Source organism: Pleurotus ostreatus (assembly GCF_014466165.1).
Source record: "Pleurotus ostreatus strain PC9 chromosome Unknown scaffold_2, whole genome shotgun sequence".
Lineage (NCBI taxonomy): Eukaryota > Fungi > Basidiomycota > Agaricomycetes > Agaricales > Pleurotaceae > Pleurotus > Pleurotus ostreatus.
This window is the reverse complement of record NW_023503157.1, coordinates 2,264,873-2,284,985: the sequence shown is the minus strand read 5'-3', so window position 1 is coordinate 2,284,985 and position 20,113 is coordinate 2,264,873. Positions and strand designations below refer to the sequence as shown.

Here is a 20,113-nt window from a genome sequence, read left to right as displayed (position 1 = left end):
ACAACACCGATCGAACTCTAGTACAAAATGCAGTCCTAGCCTAGTACGGAACTTCGTGGAATAGCTTCGACACACTCTCCCCGTAATGGCTGCGACGGATCACCTCTCCTAGCACCAGCCCAATGTCAAGCACCTCGATCTTGGGGCACGCCGCCTGGTTGGCCCGCTGAGGGAGCGTGTTCGTCACAATCAGCTTCTCTAGCACGCTCGAAGTCACCGACTCAAGGGCATTGCCGCTAAGGATACCATGTGTCACAATTGCGTACACCTTGGCGACACCGGCCTCCGTCAGATGGCGTGCAGCTAGGCAGAGCGTCCCGCAAGTGTCAGCCATGTCGTCCACCAGAATCGCCGTCTTGTCCTTCACATGGCCCACCAGAACCATTCGCGACACTTCGTTCGCCTTTTTGCGCTCTTTGTGGAATAGGGCGAAATCGACCCCCAATCGATCAGCCATCGAAGTCGCCCTAGAAGTCCGTGCATCCCTGTAAGTCACGCCTCGTGCTGGTAATTAAATACGCTTACCTCTTCGCACCTCCAGCATCCGGCGAAACGATTACGACGTCCTCTAGCTTGAAGTTGGTTCGAATGTATAATATGGCCGATGGTTCCGCATAAAGCTTGGCAAGCACAAACTATGAAGGGTTTTTACCAACGGATGATTACTGCGTCAACTCACGCTGACGAGATAGCCGATGGTGAGTCTGCATTCCCGCCAGACCATTGGATAAACTCACTTGTCAACCGGGACGTCAAAGAATCCTTGTATCTGGGACGCATGCAGGTCCATTGTCTAGGCAGCATAAGGTGTTTATGCTATGCATTCCCAGAACCCGACTAACGGACTTACTATGACGTGATCGCAGCCAGCCCTCTGTATCATATTAGCCACCAGCTTTGCTGTGATGGGTGCTCTACTCTTGTCTTTCTTGTCCTGCCTGGCGTAAGGAAATAGCGGAATCACAGCGGTGATCCTTTTTGCGCTCGCGATCTTGCAAGCATGTATCATAATGCACAACTCCATGAGTGCGGTGTTGATGGGACTGCATCCAGTGTTGATAATGTACACATCGTCCTCACGAACGGATTCTGCGATGCGCACACTGGTTTCGCCGATACCGCTGCGAGTAATTTCGGCCTTGGAGAGGGGTAGACCAATCCTAAGGGTTCCCCAAGTTTGAGCGATCTTTCCTGCGCAGGAATCTGGCAGCAAATTTACCGCCTGGCGATGATTTCTGCCAGCTCTGGGTGGCTTGTTCCTGCATCGCACTGAGCTGAACAAAGCTGCCTTGGCCGGTGAATTCTAGTGGGCGAGACATACCAGAGAATATTTTGATACTGCTGCCGTTGAGCATGGTGCGTGAGCTCTAAAATGACAAAAGCTATAATAGATAGTAGACAACGTCCATGGAAATGTAGTAGAAGGAGTGACGAAGGCTGTAATGGAAGATTGAAGGTGATAATTGCTGCTGAATATCCATTTTCGGCGCCGAGAGCTGACAAATGGCCGAGATCACTGCATTTGGAGGTTCGGAGACTCGGCGCGCTTGAATATGCCGGGTGTCCGAGTCCGAGTATCACGTATGGTGCATCCGGGGATCCAGTGCTGCAGCCACAGGATATTGGATGTCACTGCTGTAAATGGCCGGAATTCTGAATCCCCAGTGACAGCGACTAAGCTCAGAATCCCATGTTCCATTATTCCATTGGACCGCTTGCAGTTAACATGCTTCTCCACCCAAAGGAAGCCAAAGGGTCAGCCACAAGCTTCGATGTCTGATGCCGCAACAGCTCACATGTGGTGTCTGCATCAACCGAGGCCTAACCTTCTTTTCTGTCATCCGCTGGGTTGAAACCATCTTGCTTGCACAGCTCTCGTCAATCGACGGATCCGACGGCAAGGGCTCCCGTTCGTGAGACAACGCACATCTTCGGATTCAGGCTGAAGCGCTGACATGTCGCCATAGCTCCAATTGTTGTCGCCCCGAAATGCAGAGCGCATTCCCACCAGTACGACTCCACCTGTCCTCCCCATCGACCCTCGTTGATATGCGCTGGAAATGCAAGGATCTACATGCCCCACCTCCCTATTTCTTCTTGGCAGAATCAACCATTGGTTGGACCCTGCGCTAAAACCGTTCAGGAAGTCTAGATTCGAGCATGGCTGTCAACTCCACACGGTAGCTATAGATTCAGCACTAATTACTTGCATACTAAATATAAGCCCCGGCTCGTAATAGCATCCCAACCAGTTCAAAGTTAAACAACCTCATATTTATCCAACTATCGAGACAAAACAAGTATCAGTCCAAGGATGTACAATAGTGGCAGATTGCAATTGTTAAGACGATTGATAGACGACCAAGTGATATGTAAAAAGCTACAGACTACAGAAATACTGCGATGTACATGCGGTGCGCGACAGAAGCGTATATGTAAAGAGTCAGATGAAACTACGGAGGAGGGATTGGGGTGCTTCAAGGTAATCACTATTGACGGGAAGAGGAAACTTTCAAGAGCTATAGGGAGGGAGAAAGCGGATGCAGCGGAGATAAAATATATGTATGAGACGGGAGCAAAGCCGCAGATAATAGTGTATACGAGCAGGGAAGTAGTAGACTGAAACCAAGGAATGTGGCAAGCTGACGTTTTTACGTGAAATCATCAGCGAAAATAGAGATCTGAGTATAATCTACGTTACGCTTGCTTAGCGTTGAGAATGGATAGCAAAGGGTTGAAGGCAACGGCACCGCGAGGATTGAACCCTGCAGAGTCACCTGGGGATGCCATGGCCATACGGTTGTTGCCTTGGATGAACGCACCAGAGAACTGGGACGAAGGCCGCGGCATGGGCGGGGGGACAAAGGGCTGCATCATTTGCGGGCCAGCTGGGGGAAGAGGCATCATTGAAGGAGTCTGAAAGAATGGCTGGAACTGCATGGGGGAAGGAATAACGTAGGGTGCAGGTTGAGGAATGTGCACGATACCGTGGCCCGGCATTGGGCTACGATAAGAAAGGCTGGTGTGCGGACGGACTTGGAAAGGATCGGGTTGCGGTAGTGGGTGATATGTGCTAGGGAAATGCGCATTTGAAGGCGGACCTGCAACGGGATTGGATGAATAGATCACGTGCAAGTCGTTTAGATTGGGTGCTAGTGTAGAGGGCGCATTCATTGGCCCGGGAAGAGCAGAAAATCTGCCCGCATTTGAAAATTCAGAACCAACAGAAGGAAGGCCACGATTGGCTAGGGTTGGAGTCACTTTCTCCGACTCATTAGCAATAGATTCTAGAAGGGCAAGCTGCTTAAGGGTTTTGGCAGAAGAAGGCGCCTCGATGGTACGAGATAAATAAGGAGAGATATCTGCGGTACTTGCTGTGCGCCTCGAGCCAAGCCCACGCGATCGAGGAGAGATGGGCGACGTGGGGGCAATCAATGATGGTGGATTGACGGGAGCAGCTGCGACAGGCGCTTGCCGGGACGCCGGCGCCTTGCTTGCCTGCGGGGAAGACGAAGTCCTTTGCGATTGTTGTGGTGGTGAAACGGGCAACGCTGGCTGAGGCTCTTCGTGACTGACCGACCGACCGGCGGGCATCTTGAACGACGTCGTGCTGGGAGCAAGTTGAGCATTGGCGACCTTCTTGGCTGAGACTTCATCGACGACTGTACTCGTGGCAGACAGCGTGAGGGACGACAAAAGCCGGGCCATATGCGGGTCGACGGGCTCTGGGTGTGAAGCGGCGATATGTGGCGGTGCGCGGGCAACAGCTTGTATATACTGGGGAGACGGGGTCTGAGGATCGCCATTATCCGCCGACGAGGACTGGGAGCTAGATTCTTGCGTTGCATCGGAGTAATCTGCATACTGTCCTTGCCCAACTGATACAAGGTCGGCCCCCTCGTCCTCCTCTTCTGTGGTGGGCAAAGCGGGAGCAGGGGCACGCCTTGTCCGCCCCAGCCTTGTGGGTCGTCGGGCATTGATAAACGCTTTCAAGGGGCTATACATGGATAGGTGAGTGGGAGGTAGTGATGCATAACAATGATGACGACAAACCCAATAAAAGGCGAGATAAGATAAAACTTGCCAGCAACAGTTTTGTTACGTTTCCAGGTGGGGAGGTCGACTAAACGAAACCATTCGATTTTCTGAGGATACTTCAGCATTTATGATGTGATGAACGGAACCCTTAGGTGCGTACACTGATCTCCTTCCGTGTTTTCGTCATGAAGGGATAGTCTTCAGGTACTCCGGAAACAATATACAAGGATATTTTCTGGTCTTTGATTGTCGTTGTCAAAACATCGTCCGGGACAATCTGTCCAGCCAAATCATATCCGGTCTCTTCCAAAACCTAAGTCCCGCAACAATCAGCCGGAACTTACTCATCCTTTCCCAAAAGACGTACCTCTCGAACGGCACAAACATGGGGTGGTTCTGACTGATTAATCTTTCCCTTGGGAAATCCCCAACCAGACGATGCTTTCCAGCCCTTCACGAGCACACACTAGACCCAGCAAGTCAATCAGCGTACTCGCACATGATCACAAGACGACGAACCTTATCCAGGGAATCGTTCAACATGATAGCCCCGCAAACCGGTACACGGGTCTTGTATTGCATGAATTGGGTGAAAGCCTCTTCATGATCATCACGCCAGCGATGTAGAAGCGGGCACTCGCGAAACAGCATGGCCGAGAACTTCTTCAACGGCAGTGAAGGCAGCTTGGGATTTTCCTCGCGCATGAAGTCTTCATAAAACCAGTGACTAGGGGGGCATTCAGCGTCGTTACGGTCAATCCAGATAAGCGGGAAACATACGCCTGCTCCACTTGAAAACATATCCGCTCTAGGGAAGCAAGCTCTTCCTCGGGAAGATTGACAATAAAGCGGCTACAAGGCGAGTGAGTTCAAACCGCATAAGCTGTAAATCGGTTGATAAACCCACCTAGTAAGTTCTTCAAGGACTTCGTCGTGGGTTGCGTGCTTGTATGAGAACTTTTCGTGCTGTGGGTCTGTACTTGTTGAAGGCAGGATTTCGGGCGATGAGGAGGATGAGGAAGTCATAAGTTCAAGAGAAGGAATTTGGTGCGTCTGCCAGGATGGTGGTGGTTGAAAGCGTCAAGGAAATATAGAACAAGAATTGAGGATGTTGGAGGTTACGGAGAAGGATCTTACCAAACAAAGCCAACGCCACCCAACAAGGCCAGCAGCAACTCTGGGCGCCTCTCGATTTTACCAGAACAGGCAAGTCACGCGCTGCAAGTGGCTTGAACTTTACACCAAATGTTACACCGCTGGAGCTGAAGATAATTACAAGATAGCGTACGTTGCAGATATATAAATACGAGCCAGTGAATTGTGTCGCCACTCATCTATATCCCATCCTTCTTGCATAGTCACGCTCTTCTTCAATCGTCAGACGATCCGTACCCGTCCAATTAGCAGAGCTAGTTCTTGCTCTAAATCGGCTCGTCCTCGATCTGAAAATCTCTTCCATCCGCAAAGGCCGGATGGCGCCAAATATATCGTCGGGATTTATTGATCCCTGGTGCAGCAATGCCTGCCTCAACTCGGGGGATTGAGCCCAACTAGGCGGGTTGAACGTCCGCGGTCGATCCTCGTCATCGGAATCGGAGTACTCGCTATTTATGTCAGGTAGATCAATGGCCTCGCTTGGTATAGCAGGCTCTTGAGCCCGAGCCGCGTCTAACTGAGCCTTAGCCCGAGCCGCCATCTGGCTTTGGAGCAACTGCGCAGGTTGTGTACCATCATCCTCGACAATCTGATTTACTGCTTTCCCTTTCGCTGAAGCAAGCGCTGTCTTCGACGCTTTGGATTCAGGCAGCTTCGAACTAGATGCAGTGGGCGGCTGAGAAGTCGTGTTATATGCAGCGGAGGAGGCAAGTGCCGGGGTTTGCTTGACGATCGGCTTCATTAGTGGCTTCGTCGAAGGACTGGGCTTGGTCGACTTCGTGGGCTTTTTTATCTCCGGTTTCTTGTCCATCTCTACGGTAATCTTGCGCTTTTTATTTGTATCTTCCTCCTGCACCCAAGACAGACTTAGTCGGGCGTCTACCAATGAAAGATGCGACTAACCTTCTTCGTAAAGGTACTACCCTTCAGCGGTCGTTTCTCGGTGTGCTCCTCACGTTCTCTTTTCCTGCGATCTGCGTCTTCTTTCATCTTGCGCTCTTGTTCAGCGGCCTTTGCTTTTTCTTCTTCAGCCTTCCGTTGCAAAGCAAGTTGACGGCGGTGGTCCATTTCTTTCAGGCGCGCCGCTTTCTTCTCGGACTCTTCTTGTTGCTGTAATGCACAAGGTCGGTATACAGAGAAAAGGCAGAATAATGCAATCAACCTTCTTGGCAGCAGCAGCAGCGAGTTGCAAACTCTTGACTTCTGTCTTGCCCTTCTTGCTTGTTCCCAAGACACTACTGACCAACTTTGTGGCTTGATTGAAGAATCCGCCTTGCGATTGGGAAGATGATGAAGATGTGATGGACAGCTGGCTCTGACTGCGAGGAGCGTTATTCTAGGAATAAAATCAGCAAATAGATCGATCGAGCGAGAGGAAACTATTTCGGTTACATGTTCGGATGGCTCTTCGATATCAGTCTGTATGTCGTTTCCTTCGCTCTCTGCAACATCTAGATCGCCGTCTACGCCCCCCTGCTCGAAATCCATATCAAATGAACCTGGAATGGCGTGGGACGGGCTCCTCTCGACGTCCTGTATTTCGTGCGTGCCAGTTAACAAGGGGCCAGTATCGCCTCTCTGACTCTGAGTGGGCAAACTGCTCCATGTCATGCTGTCATCTTTGCTCGAAACAACGTTGAACGGCCATTGAACCGCACCAGCGACCTGATCCTGCACCGGCCAACTGTCGTCGTCTTCATCCAATTGCTTCAACCTGTCCAGTCGTCCCGACTGCGACATCTGCGAGCTGTCTAGATACTCGGTATCCTGGGTGGAAGGCATCCACGCCGGTTCGTCTTGCGAACTGAAGACGCGGTCCGAAACCAAGCTTTCCAACGTCGACTTAGCTGAAAGGGGGTTGTGATGAGTGTTACTCGGAGGGGGGCGGAAAGATCCAAGGCCAAGGGACATTGGCACAGGTAGCGAGAATGTGGGTTGGGTTACCTTCGAGGGCAGTCCACTTGCGGCCTTCGCTTGAGGAATAGGATCATGTGGAGCGGGCGGCACAAATACAGGAACAGGCTTGTTGAAAACGGGACCAGCAGCAACAGCAACAGGAGGAGGGAAGTCAGATGTGCTTGCTGGGGGAGAATGAGGTGGTGTCGTGGACACACTACCTAGGGACGAGGTTACCGGGTTGCTCGACTCGCCACGATGGAAGACCTTCGCATTGAATACTGCATCTTTACTCCATTCTGTATTCTTATCGACGACCAACTCGGAGACACTAAGGCGTCCTTCCCTGCTGCGTCGTTCCGATTCGTGGGACTTAGCGACGGCATTCCCAGCCAATTGCTCTATACTCATCGGAGTAGTCTTGTCCTCGACATCGTTGTAAATCGCGGGGTTCGTTTGCTTCTCGCGTTCCGCGATCTTGGCCTCGGCGGCTGCTCTGGCCTCGGCGAGAGCAAGAGAAGCGCCTGCAAGAGACTTGCCATTCCTACCTATCTGGGCTCCAAGACCTTGCATCGTCTTCTTGAACGTATTGAAGATTCCAACTTCATCTCGCTCGGACGTCTTCTCAACGTCAGTCGAGGGCGCATAATGACCAGCGTCGTGTGTTGGCGCTTCTTCTGCAGATTGAACGGCTTCGGGGACCGAGAGGTTGAAGTCACCTAATGTAGATTTGGAGGCCTTGGGTTTGCGCGACTCGGGATCTCTGTCTGCAGTCCCGCCAATTCCCTCCTCTTCGCTTTTGCGCTTGAGCCCTTGTAGGACTGGTTGGGACTGCTGAGGGTAAATTGACGCAAGGGCCGAGCCAGTCGGAGTACTGAATTTCTTACTGGTCTCTTCCATCGCTTTAACCTCTCTAGCCTTTTTCAGCCACGAAGTCCGTTTACCACCAGGGAGTCCTGGTGTAGCCACTCCCAGCGTCGCTTGGGGTCCCATTAGTGGTTCTGTGGCCTTGCGCATAGACTTGCGAAGAGGAGCAGGCTCCGGCAGTATAGGAAAGGCGGACACGCTGGCCTTACGAGTTATGGTAGGGGGATTCTCCTCTCGAAGGGGTATCTCGATGTCGTTCTCTTGCGTCTGTTGTTCTGTGTTCAGCGGTGCGCTACGCAGTACGTCCTTAAGGTGGGGTTCGGGCTCTAGTATCGGCTTAGGTGCAGAATCGGGTGTCGAGAGATTGGCGCTGAGTTGTTGGAAACCGGATTGTTCCTCGTTGGGGATTTGTGGCGAGTCGAGAGTAATGGAGTGGAATGTTGCCACCGATGACGACGTCGTCATATCTGGTTGCAGAGATGCTGAAGGTGAGATGCCACCTTCACGCTTGCTATCCAACGCAACAGATTCGAGTGAGACACCGTGAGACGAGACATCAGGTCTTGCAGGCGTCGCCACGGCGAAACTACGGTCAGCTGGTTCGTCACCCTCCACAATTACTGACAATTCGTTTTGCTCGGGCAACACCACATTGAGGGTTTGAAGCTCATGAACAGAGTTAGAAGTGGCAATGGGGACATGCTTGTTCTGCTCAATTGCTGATGAAGAAGGCGGAGACGTCGCATTGGTTGGAGGAACTTGATCTTCGCATGTCGTAACTTCTTCCGCAACATGAAGTGCTTTCTCGAAGGAGGGTACTGCTAGATGTTTGAAGGGATCGCCATCAGCATGTTCCGATGTTATACCGGAGGGTAGAACAGTCTCAGTATCGAGTGGTGCCTGTACTTTGATGAGATACGAAGTCAGTGCTGTCTGATGGTCACACTTACATCGAGCGAGGATAAAACCATGCTGTTCAACTTCGATGGTACAAGCTTCACTTTCTTGGCCATCTTCTTACGCCCCGGAGTCTTGACAAGATCAATTAGAGGACTGCAAAGTAGTGAGTTCAAAGAGTTCTTCGTGAATGATGCCATGAACGTACTCCTCCTTCGCGCTTGCAGCCAGGATGTTGTCAAGATAGTCCTCCAGAAAAAGGAAGCCTTGCTGCTGGATTTGATCCTTGAAGAATTGGCGGCCGTAGTCCTCGACCATCGTCAGTCGTACGGTGTTCGTCCATTGTAGTAGGCCAGGTTGTGCCATGGCGGTTGCGACTGAGGAACAACCTGAGGAATGTAGAACAGGAGAGTGGAGGTTTGTTTGTCCCAGTATTTGGTAAGTGAACCGCGTTGCATCACGTGGACGCGTCCCATTCCCAGCGATTTCCCACGAACCAGAATCGATCATGACGGTCTCGTCTCCCATTGCGGCAAGGGGAGCAATGTACTCTCCAATGCCGCAAGGCCATTTGGGACCTGCTCATTGCCTCATATTCTCATCCTCGAATGCCTGATACAAATATCAATTGGCAAGGTTCAGCTGTGGAGGAAACCATAACTCCTCTGCCAGTGTACGAAGATCTCAACGAACAACAACTCAGAGAAATATATGACAACGATGAAATAAACCGATTTCTTCATATATTCTCCACGGTAATGTAGTCCACTTATACTGCCAAGCTCTGCTCATAATGAAATAGTCAGTCACGGAAGTTCACCGTCTTCCTTCAGAGCAAAGTAGTGCCAAGAGCGCAGATCATTTTGACGACTCAAGCCTACCCGAGCAAAGTGACATCGAGGATCATGGGTATTCACAAGCAGAAAATATGATTCCTACGCTTCCAAGCTCCGTATGTTCCCATATCTATCAGCTAACCGCTGCAATGAAATATCTAAGAAATTGGTTAGTGGGTCGAATCGCTTCTACTCCCGACGGCCCCTCCTAGGCCTGCTTTCACCCTTGGAAGATTGAAGGTTGCCATACAGAGGCTCTATCTGGCTACTGTGCCGGTTTACGGGCCTTTCTTCTCTAGCTTGATAGAGCTGGCCACTTGGCAAAATCGTAAGAGAAGCCTGTTCTACTGTAGTGTGAGGCCATCATTCATCAGACCTTTACGAATCCATAACTCACCAAGGTATCATCAACTAGGTATATTGGATCCTCTGGTACCACAACATCCTCCTGCCTATCTTGTTCCTTCGCATTCTCTTCTCGCTTCTTCGTCGAAGGGTATTGCCTTACCCCACTGTCAAAGAATTGCGCGACCACCAGGCTCAAGTACGCCGTTCGTACGAACTTGGAGAGGAAGTCCACACCCGGTTCTCCGCATCGTCCACAATTGGCCTCAACGAGATCGGGCGAATAGTCAAGTTAATAAACTCTGCCCGAAAAGCAAAGTCCAAAGTTCCTGGGAAGGACAATCTACCGTCAAAGCAAGACGAAGCATTTGCTGAGGAAGAGCCAGCTGATACCGATGAAGCGAAAGTCCCAGATTCCACAACAGCACTTGACGCGTCACCAGTGGCAGAAGATGAGACGGAGGCAAATGCAAAGCGCGACATTCTTTACGCGCTTGACACGATTGCCGATCTCCACGAGAGGATTAGAAAGTGCGTTAATAAAGGCCTTTTCTCTCCACGCGTAACTCACTTCGGCAAAGCATCTTCATATGGAGAGATCCTCCCTCATCCCGTTTGTACGCTATTGTAAGTCTGCGTGCTTTCCGTTGAGATAGCGACTTACCAATGTCGTAGGTCATCTTTTGCGTATTCTTCGTCACCCTAGTTCTCCCTGCAAAATACCTTGCGAAACTCGTCTACTTCATCCTGGGAGTCTGCTTCTGGCATGTCATGCCACTAGCAGCATCTTTACCCCCAGATGCCCTTGCTCGGTACGTTGCTTTAACTTCGATGCTCTGACATACTAACCTTTCTTTAAGAATCCCTCCCCCATTGTCGGATGTCCCCACCGATGCCGACTACGCAATGAAGCTCATTTCACAGCAGGCGCTTGCGGGATTACGAGTCACTCCGACAAGGCCAAAGAACGCAACGATTAGCCTGAATGCCTCTGACTCACCCGCCATCGGGAATGATCTCAAAGTGAGAAGTGTTCCGGACAGCGCAGATGGCGTTAATTGGAAGAAATGGGGAGAGAAGCTTGCTTCGAGTAAAGCGATGGTCACAAATGGGAGACAGATATTGGTTGAACAACACGTACGTCCTCTCCAAGTGGTATTGATAGCCTTGACCAACACCCAGGTCTAGCCATCGTTGGTTTCTCGAGTATCAAAACTCTCCACGATATTAACGCCTGGACAAGCCTCGTCAGAGCAAATAACGCAATGTGAGATTCGCATTTCATCGTTGATTCTTCATAAAATGACGACCTTAAGCATTCCCTGCGTACAATATCTCGACACCGGGGCTGATTACATTAACACTCTCCAACGTCTGCTTTACACCGCTCCTCTCGGCATATCCGACGAAGACCATCCCGATCGACAACATTCGCAGTGTTAAGAAGTCCGGTATGTTGAAAGGACTGGCTGTGTCGTGGATAGACACCCAGCAGGACGACACACCCCAAGAAGAGAAGTTTCGATGGGTAGGCGGCAGAGACGAGTTGTTTGCTAGATTGCTTGGACTTGCCTCCAAGGAGCAGAAGTGGAGGAGGGCGTGACAGGGCTTTCCAGTGGCAGGTAAGGATCCTTTTTAGTAGTATATGCGATCTGCGGTGGTCATTCGAACTCCGCGACAGCTACATAAATTAGGGAGACATCGTCGACATTCCCCTCCCCTTCGCCTTCCTGTCCTTTGCTTTGCTGTATCTTTTCTCTGTTGTATTTCATTCGCTTCCCCGAGCATTGCCTCGTATTCAAAAATTTAGCTTGGTCGGTGGGCTTCAGTGCTTCAAGTTGATGAGAGCAAGTCTTACTGATAATATTCAGCTTTGACACCGTCATGTTCTTCACTACGGAGCTCTTGGAGAAACGAGATGGGGGATTTGGTCTTCTGTGGTAAGCAGGTCTGCTCTCACGGTGCGGGGGTATTGTCTGACGACCTCTTAGGCTTGCAGCGACGTTGGGATCTAAGTCTACTCTGAAGAAGCTCCCCCGACGCGATGTATTGACTGCGGACATCAGCCAACTGTGCGATCTAATCATGCAACCAGCGGAGCCACTAGCTCTCAGATTGACGAGTAATTTGATGGTGGGCGTTGCTCGGTGAGTTCGATCCCCAATAATATTACTGAACGACTAACCTTCATTTATCTCGACAGAGTATATAAAGGTCAGACTCAGATCATTATCCACCTTCCATTTCCCATGACAAACCCTGTTCAGTCAAACAAGATATGTTCATGACCGATGTGACCACTTGCTTCAACTCGCTCAAGAAGATCGTTCACGAATTACATACTGCAACTGACATGCAGCTTCAGATGGCGCAACCGACGCTCAAGTGTGTATATACGTCGCCTTGATGACAGTGCTCACCAAAGTTTCATCTAGATCATCGCTACTAACCCTAGACGCAGTCAAAGAGCTGGCCGGATTCGACTTTTTTGTCGCGGTGAGAAATTAGGTTAAAATACAAGCGTATATGTTAATCGGTCCATTCACCAGGATTGGGATGACTACCTCAATCTCCGTAAGTCTATTTAGTCCATTTGCACAGTAACTTCGACATATGAAACATATAAACTGCATAGGTAATGAAGACGACGCGCCCGAAGAAGACGAAGATTTCAACCCCAGCGGGAAGAAACTGAAACTAAAGAGCAAGCCCCCTGCCTCAACCGAGTATCCTCGAACGGACAAGCACACGTTACAAGAGCACCATGAAGACTTCCTCTCGAAGTCGCTGGACCTTTCCTTTAACGGAAGTTTTGTTGGTGGTCACATCCCCTCGTCTTCACAGATTGGTGGTCCCTTCAATATCCCCACTGACGACTTTTTCCAATCTGATGGCCTCGACATCGGTGCTGTGGGTGACGAGTTGGCTAGAGAGTTGGGGGAAGGCTGGGGGGCATCGCCTGCGAAGGATGGCTTGTAAGTGTCCTTGTATGCTATGCAAGTATCATCTGAATCTGACACTCTTCAGTGGTATGCGTCTTGACCTCCAAAATGACATCCCCTTCTTTGAGACTGGCGGTGACTTTGACTTGGGCTTCGGTGACGACCCCTTTCTCGACGGCACGGCAGCACTACAACCACTCGAGCAAGGCCAAGCGGCATCGAAGAAGCGAAAGGTAACGTAGTTAACTCAGTTTACTGTGGGGTCGAAATCTGACCGAGATCAGGCGCTCCCAGGCTGTCAAGGTTAGGATATTGTTGCCCTCAGCAGCGTAACCTCTGATACAATATCTGATTTCAGATGATATGCCTCCTCCACCGACGCCTGGTCGCGAACCAAGCCCTTCTACTTCATTTTCTCGCATGTTGCTTTCGCAAGACGAACAGCAGCCTGGACCACTCTCGGATATCACTGCATTGAATCGCAATCAAGAAAATATACCCAATAAAATGAAGAAACCTAAGAAGACTCGCCTCTTGCTTGATGCGAGAACGGAGCTAACTGATGAAGAGCTCAAGGTAAGCCCTATGATGACACAAGCTTTCGCAATGCGACAATAGCTATTCTCGATAGACTGCGCGTGCCGAATATTTGAGAGGCCAGTATGCATTGAAACAAGAACTTGAACTAAAGAAAGCCGAAAAGGATGGCATGAAGTTGGTTGAAGACACCCTGTGGGGAGCGCCCCATGGAAGTACGTACATTGGATGGTGGAGACTGGAAACTCCGAAACTGATACTCCGAAGTCCAAGCTCCTTCCTTGATAGATTTCTGGCAGGAGAATTTCAAGGTTCAGGTGGAGGCAAGAACTGGAGCGCTCCACATTCACCCTCCAGGTATTTCGTTCTTCATCTACTTCAGGCTTCCATGTGAAGCCTGCGATATAGACGTACAATCCCCCAAACGACGCAAGATTCGACATGCTCCCAAGGAACCCCACCACTTTGACGTGGGTATGCCCGATTTCCATCAAGATTTGGATGCGATGCAATTCGACTTCGAAGGTATCCTGTCCCGTCATAGCTCCCGGCTAATATTAACTAACTTCATGTAGCTCCTATGGAGCCCCTGGACGCTGGTCGCCTTAGGTCTTCTGAGGTGTGCGAAGCCCTGGGGCATGGTGTTCCGAACCAACACTTATCCATTCATAGGAACCTGGTCAAGGCCGTAACGCATCGCGTGCTCCTTCTGTGTTGGGAGATAACTTTGGATTCGATTTCGGTGTTGGACTTGACGGGCAACGAGGGAACTCGCAGAGAAGTTCGCTATTTCCTTGGGATAATGCTGGTGCTAGTTCTTCGGTCGCCGGATTTGCGCCTTTCAACGGCTCCGACAGAGTTGCTGTAGACCACGCCGAGATGAGGCTAAGGGGGAGCTCCCTGAGTCGAAGGGAAGATTCGCTGATCCCTAGTCAAGTTGGCACCTTCTCTCCAGCTATCTTCGGAAAGAATTCCCAGTTGATTGGCGAAGATTATGCCTTTGATGGTGAGCCGGCTGTGATCAATATGTCGTACACACACTGATGATTATCTTTTTGCCCCCCTGCCAGTGCCAATGGATGTAGACGCTGTTAACCAATCAGGAGTGGACGAAAGCCAGATGTCTGACATGAATTTAATAAGCCTCGAGAAGAATTCTTTCAACTTCCTTGAGTGCGTCGTCCACTTTCTCATGGATGCTTCATTCATCCTTGGGTCTAGGTACACTCGCATGCAATATCAGACCCTCCCTGCTACGACCAGGGAATTGACCTTTGATAGAATCGTTCCCACCACCTCAAGCACCAGACATGTTGCCGCGACTGCCTTTTATCATTGTCTTGGTACGTCTTCTCTATGTCTCACCACCCGGCGCTGACAGAACCATTGCACTAGTTCTCTCCACAAAAAAATTGCTTCGGGTCAAACAGAATGACCCATACGGTACGATCACCATTGCCATTGCATGAACTCACGTAGTGTACCCCCTTGCTCAATCGCCGCCGTTTAATTCTCTCCTCTGCTCAGCTGTATTGATCGAACCCTGTACTTGTGTGCTGTACTTATCAAACCTTGTCATTTGTACCGAACGTCTCGGATATCCCCTGATTGAGATCTATAGTCCCCACGTGTGATGTGATCTCTAGCAGTCTCCGAATGGCACGATCCAAGGAATACAAAACATCCAATCCTTCCCCCTCCCATCGGCTTTTTCGTTTCCATCTCCAAACTGAACCGCCTGCTCTTCCGTGCTACAGGAAGGCTCAGCCGCCCTCTGTTGTCGCCCCAGTCGATTTACACCGCACAACGGACCATGTCTGAATCTCGTGCAGTCATTGCTGCCCGCGCCGCGTTGGCCAGCGTCGACCTCTCAACTTATGACCCCGAGCAGTCAAGGCTGATGGACGAGCGCTGTATCCTCGTCGATGAACAAGACAATGCAATTGGTGCGATGGACAAGAAAACATGTAAGCCGATGTTTGACATTACGCCTCCCTTAATTGGCTTACGGAGGGCGGGTCAGGCCATCTGATGGAGAACATCAACAAGGGACTGCTGCACAGAGCATTCTCTGCTTTTGTCTTCCGGCCGTCGGACGGGAAGTTGCTATTGCAGCAGCGCGCCACCGAGAAGATCACATTTCCTGATATGTGGACGAACACATGTTGCTCTCATCCCCTGGACGATTTCGAAGCGGAGAAGGTAGAGAAGGATCAGCTCGGTGTCAGAGTAGCTGCTTCACGGAAATTGGAACACGAGCTGGGCATTCCACCGTCGCAAACCCCGATTGATATGTTCCAATATTTGACCCGAATCCACTACCTCGCTCCTTCGAATGGCCTTTGGGGAGAACATGAAGGTATGTCAATCTCATTGTCACTGGCTCGAATCTCATATGGCTCATTCATGTCCTCACAGTTGATTATATCCTGTTCATAACTGCCGATGTTACTGTCACCCCGAACCTAAATGAAATCCGGGATCACAAATACGTCGACAAGGCGGAACTGCAAGCAATGTTTGAAGACCCCGCAAACTCGTTTACTCCTTGGTTCAAGCTCATCGCGCGAGACTTCTTGTTCGGATGGTGGGATGAGCTGATGAAACGCAAACAGGATGGCAAGGTAAACGCTAAAAGCCTTAGTGGCCTCGTTGATGGTAGCAAGGTCGTTGCGATGGTGTAGACTTGTCATAGGTGCGATAGTACCCTAGATAGTAGTTATCTCATATACAAACGAATCAATGCATATGGTACGCGACGAGCGACTGTGTGAAGCGCCGTGAAAGTGGTATACATGCGGAATCATCTACTAAAGCCCTTGAATACGAATATCTCTCGCTTTGGTCCTAATCCAAGACCAAGACCAAATGAGACGCGTCTGCCCAAGGGAATCGTGGCTTCGAGTAAGAAATTAAGCTCTTCCATGATCTTGAGGATGTATGCAATGAACAAATGTTTGCCAAACAGGGGTCCTAGTAAGGGTGTGAGGGTGTAGCCCATTTGCTCAGGCTTCGACTTACCGCCGTAAGCGTCCCGCAGTCTAATAACGCGAAAGCCTCCTTCAACCTCTTGATCAGACTCTATCGCCCCAGGCAAAGCAACTTCGAGGCGGTGGCCTATTTCCGCGTTGACCACAGCCGGAGGCGAGACGAGTGTAATGCACCGACCAGTCCGAGAGAAGTAGGCCACAAAAAACCGCGAGTCTTTGTCAGGATTTGTGCATTCAAAGATAAGACGTGGTGACTAGGATGTTTATTAGCTCCTTCCATATCTCGATATTGTAAGATACTCACTGGTGAACCTGTCTTCATGAAAGTTCGGAAAGTGTAGCCCTAAGAATGGAGACATTCAGAATACGGGAGGAACCAGTGAGATATACACTCACTCTTCTTGCAAACAAGGTAAAGATTTGCACAATGATATCATACGCACTATGCAGAAGGTGATTCATAGCTTGATGAAATGGTTATCCGGTCAAGCTTGCCTCAACGAGTCGGGACCACTTAGGTTCCACGGTGAACCTGCGAAGCGTACACGCCAGATGTATCCCTCGATATCATCAAGTTCTATGCCTGGCGGCCACAGCGTATTCATCAATCGTCTTAACTCTGTGACCGCCGGCTGACCACCGTTCTCGACGCGAAGTTCGTTGCTGCCGTGAAAAGACAAATAAAGGTGTACTGTTGGCAAGTCCGTGAGCGATCGTAGTGGCACAGAGATCAGATTTCACTAACTGGGGATAAACTCAGGTCTGGCTTCTTCCACAGGCGTAGGATTCGAACGCGTGCGGTGTCGGGCAAGACCATCTGGTCCCTTACCCGATATTGTTCGCTGCCGCCTGAGAGGTGTCGCATCAGGGCGCGCAGGCTGCTTCATTGCAGACCTCAGAGGAGGAAACCCATTCCTGTTATGTTTTGGCTCTGGCTGAGTATACTTTCTGGGACGAGCCAAAGGTGCAGGATTCATTTGCGTAGGACCTGACGCAGGTGCAGCAGCAGCTACGTATGGATTTTGCTGCATAGGATAGTAGGGATTCAGTGTGTAGCCATTGGCGGCGCCGTTGTTGGCGCCGAGGTGGGGAGTTTGGGGAGGATACAGAGCTTGGTGGTAATAAGGAAAGGGTTGATATCCTTGCTGCTGCATGCTGACGATCCCGACGCCGCCCGCCAAGTTCAGGTCGTCTGGCCGCCGGAAGGGCGGGGGGCTGATGCTGAACGATGGACGAGAAGAGCATGTCCATGAGGCACTGAGGTGAGGCGAGTCTCAGCGTCTAAATGTGGCGTCTACCTTTGGTCTACCTCCAACCACTGGCATCAGAAATGAAACAAATCTCCCTGGAAGACTTGCAGACGTTTGAATTCCAGAGTATCCTGAATGAAGGCAAGACTGACTCTGACCCCTTTTGTCTCCCACTGAGGACATAAATTAGATCCTGTGGGGAAGAGCATCACCCTGCTTGGCAGCTTCGCGAGAGGATCTGTTGGTCCACCGCAGCCGACCCAGGACGGAGAGCGCGACAGAGCCATCGTGCGCATAGGAAAGACTGCATTCGACCTTGAAAGCGCCAAAAAGCCCTTCGTTGGTCTCATCGAGCGCATCGAAGCAGTAGAATCTACAGACATTGTAAGATCCTTACCTGACATCTACACAACCTTCCATGTGAATGGTATAGTATACCTGGCTCCTAGGATGGTTTGCGACCAATCGGGACCGCGATGTCAAGATAGACCTCATTTGTCCTGCCACGGATGTACATATAAGAAAGGTTAGTTTATAGTGGATCCCAGAATACCAGAGCCTGATGCCCTATTCAGTACACAGAACAACAGATAATTATGGTTCACGAAACCCCAGAGATTTACGAAGCAGTAGTAAAGCCATACATCGCTGCCTTCCCGGCGGCGAGGACAAAATGGTAGCACCGTATTTATGCCACCGAACACCTATGATTCTGACCTGTCAATAGGGTGGACGACATCCTCTCCGGTCTGTCGGAAGCCGACAAAGTTTTATATGATTGTCCAGACTTCACCATCCTTCCCGACATGAAATGGGATCTCACAACCATGTCGGCTTTCTACATTCTTGCCATTGCGAGGGACGCCTCTATTCGCAGCTTAAGGGATCTCACGAAAAATAAAGGTCATGTTCAGCTACTCAAATCTATCCGTACGGAAGCCGGTAGAGTAGCTCAGGAGAGGTTCGGTCTTCCGAGTGACCGACTACGGATGTTTGTTCACTACCAACCCAGTTATTGTCCGTATCTTTCTCTAGTGACTGTGCCAAAATCCATATCAATGTCAAACAGATCGATTCCACGTCCACATCGTCCATGCCAATCATGTGGGTACGTTGGGCAGTACCGTCGGCCAGGCGCATCTCTTGGATGACATTGTTTCTTTGGTACGCTTCTCCATCCATCTGACCGATATAATAGACAAGCTACTAAACCATGTCACCTAGCTGGAGCTCGAGGTAGACGATCAGCCTGGTATTTTTAAGCGCACAACCTTAACATATGGGCTCGGTGACCAGCATGGCTTGTTGGGACCAATCCAGCAATACGAAAACGGTCATTGATGGTGGTGCATGAGCTGGTAATTGCGCTGCAGGAACTCAACGGTCCTAGTTGGTCCCAGTTCTAAGTGTAATTGTACTTCTTGTAGTATTTATATCTAGTCCTTAAAATTGATGACGGGGCACTTCGCCCACACCTTGATTGTAATCTTTCCGCATAACCGTCTCGTCTTGAGGGTTATGATAAAGAATCAGCATGAATTCGGGTGACACCAATGGGCTTAGATGTATTTCAAGTCGACGGAGGCACGCTGAGTCAGCAGACCTATCCCTATCGGCCGAGTGACTCTTTCATTTCTCCTTCACAGTTCACTCCAACAACCTTGGAACCATGTCCTCGACCTTTTTCACCTGGCTGCGATCTCCTGCTGCTCGGGAGTACTTCTTCAGTAAGTTCACGTTCCGAATCCATGGGTCTGATACTCACCACGCACCATATAGGCACGCACTTCTGGGGTCCAGTGCGTGCATTTCGTGACTTGTGATTCAACGAAATCGTCAACTTACATGGAACGTTAATTAAGGTCGCGAATTGGGGTCTGCCGCTGGCTGCGCTCGCAGACTTGCGAAAAGATGAAGAAGTGATTTCGGGGACTATGACGACTGCCCTGGCATGTTACTCGTGAGCACCAATGTCCTCTCACATATGTCGTTTCTAATGCCAGGGCCGTTATAGGATGGTGTTCATGCGATTTGGCACGTCTTTAACACCATATTAGCTCCCATATACTCATTGTTGCCTTGCAGCCTGGCGTGTACAACCCCGGAACTACCTTCTCTTTGCTTGCCACTTCACCAACGCGACGGCGCAGTCGATACAAGACGCTCGCTTCGTGAACTATTGGTACAATGGTGGTAGAGAGAAAAAGCTGGGACTAGAGGCCCCCACCGAAGCTCCAGCAGGGGGTAAGGTGACAGAGGCCATACTAGAGGCTCAACAAGCCAAAAAGCCATGATTTGGTAGATGCATTCATATATTTTATTTGACCGCATCTTCACTATATACTAGCTAATATAATGGT

The 20,113-nt window shown here is 50.3% G+C and overlaps 9 protein-coding genes across 9 annotated transcripts; 5 read left to right on the top strand and 4 right to left on the bottom strand.

Annotated features, from left to right (window-relative positions):
• Window positions 1–40: 40 nt before the first annotated feature.
• PC9H_003639 (uncharacterized protein) lies at window positions 41–1,355 on the bottom strand (the record flags this gene model as incomplete). Its single annotated transcript, XM_036773232.1, has 7 exons — window positions 41–467; window positions 526–620; window positions 680–704; window positions 738–793; window positions 851–1,160; window positions 1,220–1,259; window positions 1,322–1,355. The coding sequence occupies 7 exons, from the start codon at window positions 1,353–1,355 to the stop codon at window positions 41–43; spliced, it is 987 nt and encodes a 328-aa protein (XP_036634705.1).
• A 1,342-nt stretch (window positions 1,356–2,697) lies between these two features.
• DCP2 (mRNA-decapping enzyme subunit 2) lies at window positions 2,698–5,064 on the bottom strand (the record flags this gene model as incomplete). The annotated part of the gene is made up of 7 exons (XM_036773231.1): window positions 2,698–3,997; window positions 4,054–4,145; window positions 4,199–4,351; window positions 4,406–4,504; window positions 4,558–4,765; window positions 4,819–4,890; window positions 4,946–5,064. The coding sequence occupies 7 exons, from the start codon at window positions 5,062–5,064 to the stop codon at window positions 2,698–2,700; spliced, it is 2,043 nt and encodes a 680-aa protein (XP_036634704.1).
• A 304-nt stretch (window positions 5,065–5,368) lies between these two features.
• PC9H_003637 (uncharacterized protein) lies at window positions 5,369–9,219 on the bottom strand (the record flags this gene model as incomplete). The annotated part of the gene is made up of 6 exons (XM_036773230.1): window positions 5,369–6,043; window positions 6,097–6,303; window positions 6,356–6,529; window positions 6,586–8,856; window positions 8,907–9,009; window positions 9,062–9,219. The coding sequence occupies 6 exons, from the start codon at window positions 9,217–9,219 to the stop codon at window positions 5,369–5,371; spliced, it is 3,588 nt and encodes a 1,195-aa protein (XP_036634703.1).
• Window positions 9,220–9,461: 242 nt separating this feature from the next.
• Window positions 9,462–11,637, top strand: PC9H_003636 (uncharacterized protein; the record flags this gene model as incomplete). The annotated part of the gene is made up of 9 exons (XM_036773229.1): window positions 9,462–9,608; window positions 9,656–9,805; window positions 9,864–10,043; window positions 10,105–10,565; window positions 10,616–10,661; window positions 10,710–10,846; window positions 10,895–11,171; window positions 11,223–11,301; window positions 11,351–11,637. 9 exons carry the CDS (start codon window positions 9,462–9,464, stop codon window positions 11,635–11,637), a joined length of 1,764 nt encoding a protein of 587 aa, XP_036634702.1.
• A 281-nt stretch (window positions 11,638–11,918) lies between these two features.
• On the top strand, window positions 11,919–14,982 carry PC9H_003635 (uncharacterized protein; the record flags this gene model as incomplete). The annotated part of the gene is made up of 17 exons (XM_036773228.1): window positions 11,919–11,974; window positions 12,026–12,181; window positions 12,249–12,419; window positions 12,470–12,530; window positions 12,584–12,608; window positions 12,670–13,009; window positions 13,062–13,209; window positions 13,261–13,279; window positions 13,335–13,552; window positions 13,608–13,728; window positions 13,781–13,870; window positions 13,922–14,038; window positions 14,089–14,132; window positions 14,186–14,519; window positions 14,584–14,686; window positions 14,735–14,856; window positions 14,909–14,982. The coding sequence occupies 17 exons, from the start codon at window positions 11,919–11,921 to the stop codon at window positions 14,980–14,982; spliced, it is 2,199 nt and encodes a 732-aa protein (XP_036634701.1).
• Window positions 14,983–15,326: 344 nt separating this feature from the next.
• IDI1 (isopentenyl-diphosphate delta-isomerase idi1) lies at window positions 15,327–16,197 on the top strand (the record flags this gene model as incomplete). Its single annotated transcript, XM_036773227.1, has 3 exons — window positions 15,327–15,480; window positions 15,537–15,872; window positions 15,932–16,197. The coding sequence occupies 3 exons, from the start codon at window positions 15,327–15,329 to the stop codon at window positions 16,195–16,197; spliced, it is 756 nt and encodes a 251-aa protein (XP_036634700.1).
• A 119-nt stretch (window positions 16,198–16,316) lies between these two features.
• Window positions 16,317–17,657, bottom strand: PC9H_003633 (uncharacterized protein; the record flags this gene model as incomplete). The annotated part of the gene is made up of 6 exons (XM_036773226.1): window positions 16,317–16,486; window positions 16,535–16,757; window positions 16,808–16,846; window positions 16,900–16,945; window positions 17,005–17,194; window positions 17,249–17,657. The coding sequence occupies 6 exons, from the start codon at window positions 17,655–17,657 to the stop codon at window positions 16,317–16,319; spliced, it is 1,077 nt and encodes a 358-aa protein (XP_036634699.1).
• A 176-nt stretch (window positions 17,658–17,833) lies between these two features.
• PC9H_003632 (uncharacterized protein) lies at window positions 17,834–19,094 on the top strand (the record flags this gene model as incomplete). The annotated part of the gene is made up of 7 exons (XM_036773225.1): window positions 17,834–17,894; window positions 17,944–18,137; window positions 18,187–18,279; window positions 18,329–18,429; window positions 18,481–18,770; window positions 18,823–18,917; window positions 18,978–19,094. The coding sequence occupies 7 exons, from the start codon at window positions 17,834–17,836 to the stop codon at window positions 19,092–19,094; spliced, it is 951 nt and encodes a 316-aa protein (XP_036634698.1).
• A 328-nt stretch (window positions 19,095–19,422) lies between these two features.
• Window positions 19,423–20,047, top strand: MPC1 (pyruvate transporter mpc1; the record flags this gene model as incomplete). The annotated part of the gene is made up of 5 exons (XM_036773224.1): window positions 19,423–19,480; window positions 19,533–19,552; window positions 19,616–19,713; window positions 19,768–19,787; window positions 19,839–20,047. 5 exons carry the CDS (start codon window positions 19,423–19,425, stop codon window positions 20,045–20,047), a joined length of 405 nt encoding a protein of 134 aa, XP_036634697.1.
• Between the last annotated feature and the right edge of the window lie 66 nt (window positions 20,048–20,113).